At 36.7% G+C, this 15,222-nt stretch overlaps 1 protein-coding gene across 1 annotated transcript in view; it reads right to left on the minus strand.

The window, feature by feature from the left end:
* IPO11 (importin 11) overlaps window positions 1-15,222 on the minus strand; it is a 217,116-nt gene that overhangs the window by 99,197 nt on the left and 102,697 nt on the right. The window contains exon 22 of the mRNA XM_036070953.2: window positions 1,600-1,676. Coding sequence (XP_035926846.1) covers window positions 1,600-1,676 — 77 coding nt within the window. The remainder of the gene's footprint in view (window positions 1-1,599; window positions 1,677-15,222) is intronic.

Consider the following 15,222-nt stretch of genomic DNA (forward strand, 5'->3'; position numbering starts at 1 on the left):
CTATTCCTAGGTCAAGTACAAAGAAGCACTGTGGATTACCCAGAATGACACTGTATTTGGTCTCCAAGTTAGGAAGAGTAGAACTAAAAGGCCTTCACCAGAGTTAAAGGAGTGAAAGGACATTTTCCACTTTCTTTCCCTACGGTTTCTTAAAAAAAGATAAAACTTTTTTAGGAGACTAGCAACAAGTGACTGGTCTATTGCCACAGTCTTCATCTTTGGGATTTTTTTCCAACAATTTTATAGGGACACTAGATGATAAATGGCAAGTGGCTCTTTATCAGAAAACAGATGCTTTTTGGTATTATTTGAGATCTATTCTGAAGAATGGGGTAAAATAATAGAAAATAAAGAAAATGTGAAGGACTAATTACATTATCTACCCACTATGACCATCCAGCAAATGAGATGTTTTCTAATCAGTTATAATAGTGTTTTAGTCCACATTTGTTGATCTGTGAAAAAGTAAATCTACTTTTCTGGTGTAACATTATACCTCAGTAATATTTTCGTCTAATAAAACTACTCACTACAAATAAATTCCCAGAAAAAAAAGTCTTCAGATATTGCTGTAAATGCCCTCTCCCAACAATATTTAGTTAGTGGACACAAAGTTCTAATGAAGGAATTAAAGATGTTTCATGGATCACTCTTGAAGAATGGTTACTATAAATGCAAAAAACTGAATTTTTACATTTTATAAATAAATTATAGTATTCTGCAGACTGAAAAAGAATCATAAAGGCCCATAAACAGCACTGTATACAATCTTTATATTACTCCAAGAGAGTTTAAATGTGAATATCCACTGGTAAAATCCCTCACAAAACAACTCTATAAACAAAATATTATGTTTTTTAAAATGTAAGGTATTACATACTTATGAATGGTAGGTGACATGTAACAGGAAAGTATTCTCTAGTATTAATTATCATCAGAAAACATGTTCAGATTGGAAAAAAAAAACCTAATTAGATCTCATCCAAGGTGGCCTAAGAGACTAAGGCCCCGCTCCCAGCACAGTGTCCAGTTCTCCCATCCCATGTGCCACAAATGATGCTTCTAGAATATTACGCTTCATGATTTTGCATCTCTATATGTCAGTAATACTTAAACAATAAATATGATTTGCCAATATTTAATAGTCTTCATGTTGTTGGTACCTTAGCTAAATCAGAAATATGTACAGAGCTCATTTGTGAACAAGTGACAGCATAAAATCATTTTGTAAAGGAAACTGGGTAATACCATGGTATACAGAAGCAGCTTTACAATACAGTCTTTTAAATACCTTATAGAACCTGCTATGAAACATAAAAACTTTACCAGGCAAAGTTCAAACTTAATATGGAATTAATTTTCCAAGAACACTTTTTTGGTTTTAGTTATTTAGTAAATTTAGTGTCTACTCTTTAATAAGCAGAAATGGTTCTAAAAAGTTATATAGAAACATACCTAAAAACTATTAAAACACTATTAAACTTGTTTGTGAATACGAGGGACTTCTGTAAAAATGGAAGGTATAATTTAGTCACCTATCAGGCCCCAAATTATCACTGCATTCAAAAACAGTATTGTGTTTTACACTTTCACACATACCAAGAAGTGGGGACATATTCTGAAATATACGAAGCAACTCTGGTGTAACACTTGGGCTGTTTTCCAAAGTCACTAACCTAGGAAGAAAAACAGATGATTAAGTCTCTTTCTATAACCATTAAGCTGTTAACATTACAACTTATTAAAATTGTCCCATCTAAAGAAGAAAGAAAAATGGACAATACACAAAGTTATGAAAGTTATCTTTCTAGGAAAAAAATTACCAAATTTGTCAAAATTTAAAACCCATCTATAAATCATATATTATTATTTCTATATACACAGCAAAAATAGTAAGGGAAGTAACTACATACTAAAATATTTACAATAAAATTATAATGATAAAGCAAAAGCATGATTATGGTCAAGGAGAGACAAAAATTGCTTTGTTTTTATTTTTCTGTCACATGTTATTCATTTGTCCTTTCAAGAGACACTGGGAAATATGAAAGAACCAATGTATAAAAAATAAAATATATATGGGTTGTGGTTTATCAGGGAAGTGTGCAGCTGGTTTACCTCCTCACTCCCCACCCAAGAAGTTAATGGAGAAAAAACATGATTGTCAAAACAGCTGCAAGAAAAGAGGAGGGGATCCTATTCAAAATCTAACGTTCATTATCAAAACTATCCTATTATAAACAGAAATAAGTCCTTAATCTGGTAAGAGGGTACCTACCAAACACTCGTAGAAAACACACCTAATGACATTTGACACCATTCTCTTGGAAAAACACAATCACACCTCAAAAAATATCCTCTATTTTTTATCTTGTCTACCTTCACATCTATTGAGTATATGTATGGAGGGCTCCTCGCATGATATGCCAAATAAATTAATAAAAGACACAAGGGTGAGAGGAAAAAGTTAAACAGTCTTTATTCACAGAAGATATGACTGATAGAAAAGAGAGGGGGAAAGAAGTACTTTAATCACTAAGAGACTTCAACAAGGTTGCTGAATATATCAATACACTGTATATAAAAATCAGCTCAATTTCTATATATCAAAACAAATACTTAAGATTTAAACAGATCTTACTCTAAGAGTCACTGATATAAAAATCCAGCACCATAAAGATGTCAATTCTCTCTAAATTGTTATACAGAATCAAAACTTCATTCAAATCCCCACAGGCTTTTCCCTAGAAATTAGAAAAGCTGAGTTCTAGAATGATTTGGAAGGCAAATGACCAAGAACAAACAAGAAATTTGCCAAGAAAACAAAACATATGGGGGTTGGGGGGGGCACTTCTTTTACCGCATATTATGGCTTACTATAAAATCAATGTATTTAATATCGTAAACAGAGTAACACAAGAAACAGACCTGCTCCTTTATGAAAGAGGCAGCTCCCAGGTTAAGAAAAGGCTGGACAATTCAGTCACTGGTGGTGAGCTACTGGGCCTCTACCTCACATGAAATACAGAAATTAATTCCAATTTTATATGAGAAGGATAACGTCAGGAGAACATAATTAGAGCTTTAAGTTAAAGAAAGATTAAGGAAAAAGAGATAAATATGACTACATTAAAGTTAACGATTACTGTGTATCAAAAGATGCCTCAAAAAAGTCAAAATGTGGGGCGCCTGGGTGGCTCAGCCGTTAAGCGTCTGCCTTCAGCTCAGGTCATGATCCCAGGATCCTGGGATCGAGCCCCTCATCGGGCCTCCTGCTCTGTGGTAAGCTTCTCCCTCTCCCACTCCCCCTGCTTGTGTTCCCTCTCTCGCTGTGTCTCTCTCTGTCAAATAAATAAGTAAAATCTTAAAAAAAAAAAAAAAAAAAAAGTCAAAATGTAAGTCACATACTGGGAGAAGATTGTTTCCAATACATATAAATGAAAAGGGAACAGTCCAAAGGAATATAAGAGGTTAATAAAAGACAAATGTAGAGAGCACATGAACCAGCATTCCAAAGAGGATCCATCCAAAAACTGTCAATAAACCGGACTATAAAAAATACAAAAAGATACTGAACTAGTAATCAAGAAAATGTAAAATATAAGCAAAACAAGGTACAATTTTACCCCTACCAGATTAGCAAAATTTCCAAAGTCTGACATACAGGTATTGGCAAAGCTATGAACAATGAGAACTCTTGCACACTGCTGGCAGGAGGAAGTTAGTCTCATCACTTGAAAAGTAATTATCATCTGAAAAAGTGAAATACGTATATGTGCACATACCTATAACCTAGTGAATAAGGTCTCATACATCTGCATACATTGTCATGTACAAAATGTTCAGTTGCATTATTTGAACATCAACCAAAATGGTGTATATGAATTGTGACATTCATACCCTTAAACTCATCAATATGGATCAATCTTAGAACAGGGAGCAAAAAAAAAAATAAGCAAGTTAGAAGACAAGCTATAAAATTTATATGAAGTTAGAATATACTGTTTAGAAAGACACACACACACACACGTGATTTTAAAAACATTACAAGAAAGAAAACCAAGGAATGAAAACAAAAAAAAACTGGTACAGTGGGTCATCCCTGAAATCAAAACAGGAGAATTCAACAAACATGCCATACCATGGGCTTCAAAGACATTCTTACTATCCCATTTCTTAACGAGGGTACAGGAAATGGATTTTCATTTTATGTAAGTTATAAATATTTACAAATAATATGACTTCCCTATTAATCTATGAACTATTTCACAAATTTTATTTTATTTATTTATTTTTAAGATTTTACTTATTTATTTGACAGAGAGAGAGCACAAGCAGGGGAAGCAGCAAGCAGAGGGAGAGGGAGAGGCAGGCTTCCCGCTGAGCAGGGAGCCCGATGCGGGGCTCGATCCCAGGACCCTGGGACCATGACCTGAGCTGAAGGCAGACGCTTAACCGACTGAGCCACCCAGGGGTCCCTATTTCACAAATTTTAAATGCCAAAATTTGGAAGAGGAAGGGGGACACGAGAGAAACCAGCCACCCCAAAAATGAAGTACATGCCACATATACAAGCAATAATATTTTTAGACACTTTAACTCGGATCAACAAGAACAGGATTTGATTCCATTTTTAAAGAATAAAACAAAAGATTTTAAAAATTTTATCCTATTCACCTTTACAATAACAATGAAATCAAAAGAAAAACCACAATCCAGTCACGATATCTCAGTGAGAAAAAAACTGATGGGCATATTCTAAATCTCAGAAGATGTTTCAAACTCTGTCATTGGATCCAAATTAAAATTCCATATGAATTCTTCCCTCCCAATGTCATTACCTTAGTAAAAAGACATTCAGGTCATTGTCACTCTCACTACCTATGCTCGTTTCCACAACACAAGCCATAGTATTTTAAAAAGGAAAAAAATCTTGAAAAGTTTAAAGTACTTAAAAATAAGATGACATAGCATTTAACTCCAACTTCAAATGAAGAATTAGAAAGGAAGAAAGAGAGACAAAGTCAAAGCACTTAGGAAAGAGATAAGTTACTATTCTGATGAATAATTAGACAAAGTTATATGTACCAAATCTTTAACTAGAGAAATGTAAATTTTAATGTTACCCTTCCACAAAAAATATAGGAAACATGGAGCATCAGGTAAAAAGACAGGTGTATCAATTCAACAAATAAGTATAAGAGCATGAAAGTTCTTTTGAGGTAAAGCATCTCTGGTTAAGTTAAAATACAAAATATAAAAATTTGAACTGTATATGAAACACAACTAAATTTCAAACAGAAAAGCTAAAATGTAAACACTGAACAAAGACAGTTAAGTCAAATCTAAATAAAGTAAACCATATGATGATATAGCAGGTAAAATTTAAATGCAAAATAATTAAAAAGTGAAAAGTTAATCAATGAATACATATATATTACATCACTTGATGCTTCATGAAAATATTTTAAATTTTAAATACTGTGTTTATTAAATATTTTAACAATATACAAAAATACCAAAATTTTGTGCAGTGAATAATATCTTTTAAAAGTTACAGATCAAGAATGCTAGAAATAGTTTTCTGATGGTGATGGGCAGGCAACTGTAAAGGAGCTTTATATCTTGTCTCTCCACCTATGGTATCATCACGGTTGTATAGTACACAGGATAGTAAGTTTGATTTAAATTCTTAGCTGTGTATTATTTGCACTACTTCAGTTGTATCATGTGCAATGTCTTGACCAAGCCTATTTTTAAACTCTGTAGAGTATCATTTTATACATATTCCCTGCTACAGAATTTGTATTGCTTAGCTCAACAAGAGATTGTCTGCATGGAAAGATTAATAGCACTGATTAGCTTTCTAATATTTTGCACTTTTTGAAATGTTTTTTTTTTACCTGATTCTATTTAAAAGTTTATGAAATACTGAAATAAAACCATATTGACCAGTTTAAAAAAAAAAAAAAAAGAATGCTAGAAATAAAAAGGGACACTGACACAAGAAAACTAGATGGGTATTTTAATAAACCAGTGTCAAAATTAAGAAGTAAAACACTGATTTGAACTATACAACCCACTAGTTAGAAAGAATAAAATCTGCATCTTTTATATCGTCATTACTATTGATATGAATATGCTACAAAAGCAAAGCCTATAGTCATTAAAATTCATATTAATTTTTAAAAAATTGAACAAGTGATATGTTGTATTTACAATGCAATAAGTCCAGACCTCAATCATATACTTTAGTACCAGCAAAAAATAGATGAGACTGAGTCAAAGGAGACATTAAAAATCCATAATGCTACCACCAAAATAAAAAACAGGACATTATATATCAAGACTTTAGGGAAATAGGCAGTTATAAGCCAAGACAAATTCATAGCTTTACATGTTTTAGCACTTAAGGTGATAAAGTAACAATTTTTTATAGCTTTAAGAAAATATACCCAGCTAAGTGTAGGAAGTAAAAAATCTGAAGGAGAAATAAAGTAATGAAAGGATAGAAACATAGGAAAACTCATAAAATCTAACATGTACTTCTTTCATATTTATTAATAAAAAGAAAAATCTCTAATAAATGTACTTTAGAGGCAAAACAAAAATAAAACTGCAAACAGCAGAGATAAGGCAAATGTATGTAAGGTTTTTTTTTTTATTAGTATCTTAAGGTATTAAGTACCCAAATTGTAACAGACATGGAAAATCAAAACCCAAGTATGTATAAATTAACAACTAAGAAACAACTTCAGAATATTACCAAACTATGAATGACTCCCCAGCCACTGCCATGAATCCATTTTCAGTTCCCTTTATTACTAAATTTTCAAATCATCCAAAGAGTTACTGTATTATAGAGATCACTCCAGTATGAAAAAAAAAAATCACTTTTAAAAACTGGTAAATTGGGGCAAGATGGCGGAGGAGTAGGAGACCTGGATTTCGTCTCCTCTCAGGAATTCAGCTGGATAGGGATCAAACCATTCTGAACACCTACAAACTCAACAGGAGATCGAAGAAAAGAATAGCAACAACTCTGCACAGAAAAGCGACCACTTTCTGGAAGGTAGGACGTGCGGAGAAGTGAATCCGAGGCGATATTCGGGAGGATAGACGGCGGGGGAGGGGCCTCCGTCGGCCGCTTCTGGCAAGTGATAGAGCAGCAGAGCACAAAATCGGAACTTTTAGAAGTCTGCTCCGCTGAGGGACGTCACTCTGGTGGCGAAGTGGGGGGTGGAACCCTCGCGGGACAGTGTGGTCTCAGGACCCTCGGGGTCACAGAAAGACCGGGGGTGCCTGAGTGCGGCAGAGCTCCCAGGGATCGGAGCGGGGAAGCCGGCTGCAGAGACGGAGCCCAGGCGCGGGCTCTCAGCTCGGGGTTGCCATAAACCGTGATCCGCGGCACAGTCGGGCCACTGCTCCTCCAGCAGGGACCCAACAAGCGGCAGATCCGGGGAGACTCACCTTCTTCCCCCGGGGAGGAGAGGTGCAGGAGCGCACTGCGGGGATCTGCTGGGTTTGGAGACTCCACCCGGGGTCGGGTGCCAGATAGAAAGGCGCGGTCACAGGCCGGGTGAGCGCGGAGTGTGGCCGGAGACCGGGGAGACGGGAGTGACTGACTGCTTTTCTCTGGGGGCTCGCTGAGGAGCGGGACCCAAGTTCTCGGCTCCGCCGGGGCGGAGACTGGGAGGCCGCCATTTTCACTCTCCGCCTCCAAAGCTGTACGGAAAGCTTGCAGGGAACAAAAGCTCCGGAGAGCAAACCTGAGCAGATTACTTAGCCCGGACCAGCAAGGGCGGGGCAATTCCGCCTCCGGCAGAGACATTTGGGAACCACGGCAACAGGCCCCTCCCCCAGAAGATCAGCGAGAACAGCCAGCCAAGACCAAGTTTACCGATCAATGAGAACGGCAGAACTCCAGCGCTAGGGGAATACTGCACAAAGAATTCATGGCTTTTTTACCATGATTCTTTAGTCTATCAAAGTTAATTATTATTATTATTTTTTTTTAACTGTCTTTTTTTCTTTTTTCCTTTTTTTTTTTTTTTTGAATTTTTCTTTTTCCCTTTTTCAACCAACATCTTATCAATCCCTTTTTTATAAAAAAACATTTTTATTTTTCATTTTTAAAGTCATATTCTATCCCTTCATAGTAATTACCCGTATTTTTGGCATATATATATAAGTTGTTCTCTCTTTAAAATCTTGAAATAGTTTCTTCTAACAGATCAAAATATACTCTAAATCTCTAGTGTATGGTTTTTTTCTACTCCCCTGCCTGATCACATTCTCTCCCTTTTTTCTTTTTCTTTTTTTTTTTTAACCCTCTTCTTTCTTTTTTCAAACAACTTATCAAATCCTTTTTTAAAAAATTTTTTATAATTTCCATCTTTACAGTCATATTCCATCCCTTCATCATATCAACCCTTATTTTTGTACATATATAAGTTTTTCTTTCTTTAAAATCTTGGGAGGGACTTTCTTTTTTTTTTTTTTTTTTTTTTTAAAGATTTTGTTTATTTATTTGAGAGAGAATGAGAGCGAGTACATGAGAGGGGGGAGGGTCAGAGGGAGAAGCAGACTCCCTGCCGAGCAGGGAGCCCGATGCGGGACTCGATCCAGGGACTCCAGGATCATGACCTGAGCCGAAGGCAGTCGCTTAACCAACTGAGCCACCCAGGCGCCCGGGAGGGACTTTCTTTTAACAGACCAAAATACACCCAAAATCTAGTGTGTGGCACTGATCTATAATCCAGCCTGATCATATTTGATCACATTCTGTTTTTGTTTTGTTTTGTTTTGTTCTGCTTTTGTTTGTTTTTATCTTTATCTTTTTCTTTTTTCTTTTTTTCTTTCCTTTTCTTTTTTCTCTCTTTCCCTTTCTTTTCCCACTGCTTCAGGTCTTTTCTGATTTGTTTAGAGTATATTTTCTGGGGACGTTGTTACCCTGCTAGCATTTTGTTCTCTCATTAATCTATTCTCCTCTGCACAAAATGACAAGACGGAAAAAATCACCTCAACAAAAAGAACAAGAGGTAGTACCGACTGCCAGGGACCTACTCAATACGGACATTAGTACGATGTCAGATCTAGAGTTCAGAATCATCACTTTAAAGATACTAGCTGGGCTTGAAAAAAACATGGAAGTTATTAGAGAAACCCTTTCTGGAGAAGTAAAAGAACTAAAATCTAACCAAGTAGAAATCAAAAAGGCTATCAATGAGGTGCAATCAAATATGGGGGCGCTAACTGCTAGGATAAATGAGGCAGAAGAAAGAATCAGTGAGATAGAAGACCAAATGATGGAAAATAAAGAAGCTGAGAAAAAGAGAGATAAACAACTACTGGATCACGAGGGCAGAATTCGAGAGATAAACGATACCATAAGACGAAACAACATTAGAATAATTGGAATCCCAGAAGAAGAAGAAAGAGAGAGAGGGGCAGAAGGTATAATGGAGCAAATTATAGCAGAGAACTTCCCTAATTTGGGAAAAGAAACAGGCATCAAAATCCAGGAAGCACAGAGAACCCCTCTCAAAATCAATAAAAATAGGTCAACACCCCGACATCTAATAGTAAAACTTACGAGTCTCAGAGACAAAGAGAAAATCCTGAAAGCAGCTCGGGAGAAGAGATGTGTAACCTACAGTGGTAGAAACATTAGATTGGCAACAGACTTATCCACAGAGACCTGGCAGGCCAGAAAGGACTGGCAGGACATATTCAGAGCACTAAATGAGAAAAATATGCAGCCAAGAATACTATATCCAGCTAGGCTGTCATTGAAAATTGAAGGAGAGATAAAAAGCTTCCAGGACAAACAAAAACTAAAGGAATTTGCAAACACGAAACCAGCCCTACAAGAAATATTGAAAGGGGTCCTCTAAGCAAAGAGAGAGCCTAAAAGCAACATAGACCAGAAAGGAACACAAACAATATACAGTAACAGTCACTTTACAGGCAATACAATGGCACTGAATTCCTATCTTTCAATAGTTACCCTGAATGTAAATGGGCTAAATGCCCCAATCAAAAGACACAGGCTATCAGATTGGATTAAAAAACAAGACCCATCGATATGCTGTCTGCAAGAGACTCATTTTAGACCCAAAGACACCCCCAGATTGAAAGTGAGGGGGTGGAAAACCATTTACCATGCTAATGGACACCAAAAGAAAGCTGGGGTGGCAATCCTTATATCAGACAAATTAGATTTTAAACCAAAGACTGTAATAAGAGATGAGGAAGGACACTATATCATACTTAAAGGGTCTATCCAACAAGAAGATCTAACAATTGTAAATATCTATGCCCCTAACATGGGAGCAGCCAATTATATAAGGCAATTAATAACAAAAGCAAAGAAACACATCGACAACAATACAATAATAGTGGGGGACTTTAACACCCCCCTCACTGAAATGGACAGATCGTCTAAGCAAAAGATCAACAAGGAAATAAAGACTTTAAATGACACACTGGACCAAATGGACTTCACAGACATATTCAGAACATTCCATCCCAAAGCGACGGAATACACATTCTTCTCTAGTGCCCATGGAACATTCTCCAGAATAGATCACATCCTAGGTCATAAATCAGGTCTCAACCGGTACCAGAAGATTGGGATCATTCCCTGCCTATTTTCAGACCACAATGCTTTGAAACTAGAACTCAATCACAAGAGGAAAGTCGGAAAGAACTCAAATACATGGAGGCTAAAGAGCATCCTACTGAAGAATGAATGGGTCAACCAGGAAATTAAAGAAGAATTAAAAAAATTCATGGAAACCAATGAAAATGAAAACACAACTATTCAAAATCTTTGGGATACAGCAAAGGCAGTCCTAAGAGGAAAGTATATAGCAATACAAGCCTTTCTCAAGAAACAAGAAAGGTCTCAAGTACACAACCTAACCCTACACCTAAAGGAGCTGGAGAAAGAACAGCAAATAAAGCCTAAACCCAGCAGGAGAAGAGAAATAATAAAGATCAGAGCAGAAATCAATGAAATAGAAACCAAAAGAACAGTAGAACAGATCAACGAAACTAGGAGCTGGTTCTTTGAAAGAATTAACAAGATTGATAAGCCCCTGGCCAGACTTATCAAAAAGAAAAGAGAAATGACCCAAATCAACAAAATCATGAATGAAAGAGGAGAAATCACAACCAACACCAAAGAAATACAAACAATTATAAGAACATATTATGAGCAACTCTATGCCAGCAAATTAGATAACCTGGAAGTAATGGATGCATTCCTAGAGATGTATCAACTACCAAAACTGAACCGGGAAGAAATAGAACACCTGAACAGACCTATAACCACTAAGGAAATAGAAGCAGTCATCAAAAATCTCCCAAAACACAAAAGCCCAGGGCCAGATGGCTTCCCAGGGGAATTCTACCAAACATTTCAAGAAGAATTAATACCTATCCTTCTGAAACTGTTCCAAAAAATAGAAATGGAAGGAAAACTTCCAAACTCATTTTATGAGGCCAGCATTACCTTGATCCCAAAACCAGACAAAGACCCCATCAAAAAGGAGAATTACAGACCAATATCCCTGATGAACATGGATGCAAAAATTCTCACCAAAATACTAGCCAATAGGATCCAACAGTACATTAAAAGGATTATTCACCACGACCAAGTGGGATTTATCCCTGGGCTGCAAGGTTGGTTCAACATCCGCAAATCAATCAACGTGATACAATACATTAACAAAAGAAAGAACAAGAATCATATGATCCTCTCAATAGATGCAGAAAAAGCATTTGACAAAGTACAGCATCCTTTCTTGATCAAAACTCTTCAGAGTATAGGGATAGAGGGTACATACCTCAGTATCATAAAAGCCATCTATGAAAAACCTACAGCGAATATCATTCTCAATGGGGAAAAACTGAGAGCTTTCCCCCTAAGGTCAGGAACGCGGCAGGGATGTCCACTATCACCACTGCTATTCAACATAGTATTGGAAGTCCTAGCCACAGCAATCAGACAACAAAAAGAAATCAAAGGCATCCAAATCGGCAAAGAAGAAGTCAAACTCTCACTCTTTGCAGATGATATGATACTTTATGTGGAAAATCCCAAAGACTCCACCCCAAAACTGCTAGAACTCATACAGGAATTCAGTAAAGTGGCAGGATATAAAATCAATGCACAGAAGTCAGTGGCATTCCTATACACCAACAACAAGTCAGAAGAAAGAGAAATTAAGGAGTCGATCCCATTTACAATTGCACCCAAAACCATAAGATACCTAGGAATAAATCTAACCAAAGAGGCAAAGGATCTGTACTCAGAAAACTATAAAATACTCATGAAAGAAATTGAGGAAGACACAAAGAAATGGAAAAACGTTCCATGCTCATGGATTGGAAGAACAAATATTGTGAAGATGTCAATCCTACCTAGAGCAATCTACACATTCAATGCAATCCCCATCAAAATACCATCCACTTTCTTCAAAGAAATGGAACAAATAATCCTAAAATTTGTATGGAACCAGAAAAGACCCCGCATAGCCAGAGGAATGTTGAAAAAGAAAAGCAAAGCTGGCGGCATCACAATTCCGGACTTCCAGCTCTACTACAAAGCTGTCATCATCAAGACAGTATGGTACTGGCACAAAAACAGACACATAGATCAATGGAACAGAATAGAGAGCCCAGAAATGGACCCTCAACTCTATGGTCAACTAATCTTTGACAAAGCAGGAAAGAATGTCCAATGGCAAAAAGACAGTCTCTTCAACAAATGGTGTTGGGAAAATTGGACAGCCACATGCAGAAGAATGAAACTGGACCATTTCCTTACACCACACACAAAAATAGACTCCAAATGGTTGAAAGACCTCAATGTGAGACAGGAGTCCATCAAAATCCTAAAGGAGAACACAGGCAGCAACCTCTTCGACCTCAGCCGCAGCAACTTCTTCCTAGAAACATCGCCAAAGGCAAGGGAAGCAAGGGCAAAAATGAACTATTGGGACTTCATCAAGATAAAAAGCTTTTGCAAAGCAAAGGAAACAGTCAACAAAACCAAAAGACAACTGACAGAATGGGAGAAGATATTTGCAAATGACATATCAGATAAAGGGCTAGTATCCAAAATCTATAAAGAACTCATCAAACTCAACACCAGAAGAACAAAGAATCCAATCAAGAAATGGGCAGAAGACATGAACAGACATTTTTCCAAAGAAGACATCCAAATGGCCAACAGACACATGAAAAAGTGTTCAATATCGCTCGGCATCAGGGAAATCCAAATCAAAACCTCAATGAGATACCACCTCACACCAGTCAGAATGGCTAAAATTAACAAGTCAGGAAATGACAGATGTTGGCGAGGATGCGGAGAAAGGGGAACCCTCCTACACTGTTGGTGGGAATGCAAGCTGGTGCAGCCACTCTGGAAAACAGTATGGAGGTTCCTCAAAAAGTTGAAAATAGAGCTACCATATGATCCAGCAATTGCACTACTGGGTATTTACCCCAAAGATACAAAAGTAGGGACCCGAAAGGCTACGTGCACCCCGATGTTTATAGCAGCAATGTCCACAATAGCCAAACTGTGGAAAGAGCCAAGATGTCCATCAACAGATGAATGGATAAAGAAGATGTGGTATATATATACAATGGAATATTATGCAGCCATCAAAAGGAATAAGATCTTGCCATTTGCAGCGACATGGATGGAACTGGAGGGTATTATGCTGAGCGAAATAAGTCAAACAGAGAAAGACATGTATCATATGACCTCACTGATATGAGGAATTCTTAATCTCAGGAAACAAACTGAGGGTTGCTGGAGTGGGGGGTGGGGTGGGAGGGATGGGGTGACTGGGTGATGGACACTGGGGAGGGTATGTGTTCTGGTAAGCGCTGTGAATTGTGCAAGACTGTTGAATCTCAGATCTGTACCTCTGAAACAAATAATGCAATATATGTTAAGAAAGAAAAAAAGAAGAAGAAGAATGTAGCAGGAGGGGAAGAATGAAGGGGGGGAAATCGAAGGGGGAGAAGAACCATGAGAGACAATGGACTCTGAAAAACAAACTGAGGGTTCTAGAGGGGAGGGGGGTGGGAGGATGGGTTAGCCTGGTGATGGGTATTGAGGAGGGCACGCTCTGCATGGAGCACTGGGTGTTATGCACAAACAATGAATCATGGAACACTATATCTAAAACTAATGATGTAATGTATGGGGATTAACATAACAATAAAAAAATTAAAAAAAAAAACTGGTAAATTGGTAAAAGAAACATGACACTGATATGAAATCAGTATCACAAAATATGGACTGTCAATCCAACTCATTTATAATTAAAGGAAAAAATAAAATCTGATAAAATACCAGAAAATAGACTTGTATGACATTTTAAAAGTAGAATTCACCCTAGCAAGAAAAGTTTATTTCAGGAAATCATTTTTTAAAGAGAGAGGTTTTAGGGTTTTTTTTTTTTTTTTTTAAGGTTCTAAATCTCCTAAGTGGATGGCAAAAGGCAATCAAACCAGTTTTTTGGTTTTTGTTTTTGTTTTTAATAATGAAGAGCATATTACAATTAATGGTATATAGCTGATGCTTATTGTTGACCAGTCTCCATTACCCTATGTACTTCCTTTAAAAAGAAGGAAAAAATACTAGCCCTTTATGCAGGTTTGTTCAAATGCAAGGTTTGTTCAAATTCTGCTTAAAAATATTTTATAGTATTACATGTTCATATGAGGAAAGAAGAAAAAAAAATTACCGAATTGAATCTCAGAAGGTAGGTCAAATAACAAAAACTTAAAGTAAGTAGAAAGTGGAAATGATAAATATAAGAGCATTAATAAACAGAAAACAAAAATACAACAAAGAGAATCAAATCCAAAAGTTGGTTCTTTGAGAAGACTAGTTAACACTGACAAATCTCTAGCATGTTAGATCAAGAGTGGGGGAATAAACTTGACGGGCAAAAACCCCACATAATCAGTCGGAAGAGTTTTACTTGGTATATATGACCACAAACATCTCTTGCTACTGATTATCCCTAGTAAGTTCAAATTCCCATTCTCCAAGATAATTATTTTACATCTCTTTTCTCCACAAATCCCTCGTATCTTATACATACTTCAACTCCAGCCGTTAACACTACACTGATGGCTACAGTTCACATTTAGTTGAGAAAACGTATCTATTTGATCGAACACCTTCCCATC

This window comes from Halichoerus grypus, chromosome 2 (genome assembly GCF_964656455.1).
Source record: "Halichoerus grypus chromosome 2, mHalGry1.hap1.1, whole genome shotgun sequence".
Taxonomy (NCBI): domain Eukaryota; kingdom Metazoa; phylum Chordata; class Mammalia; order Carnivora; family Phocidae; genus Halichoerus; species Halichoerus grypus.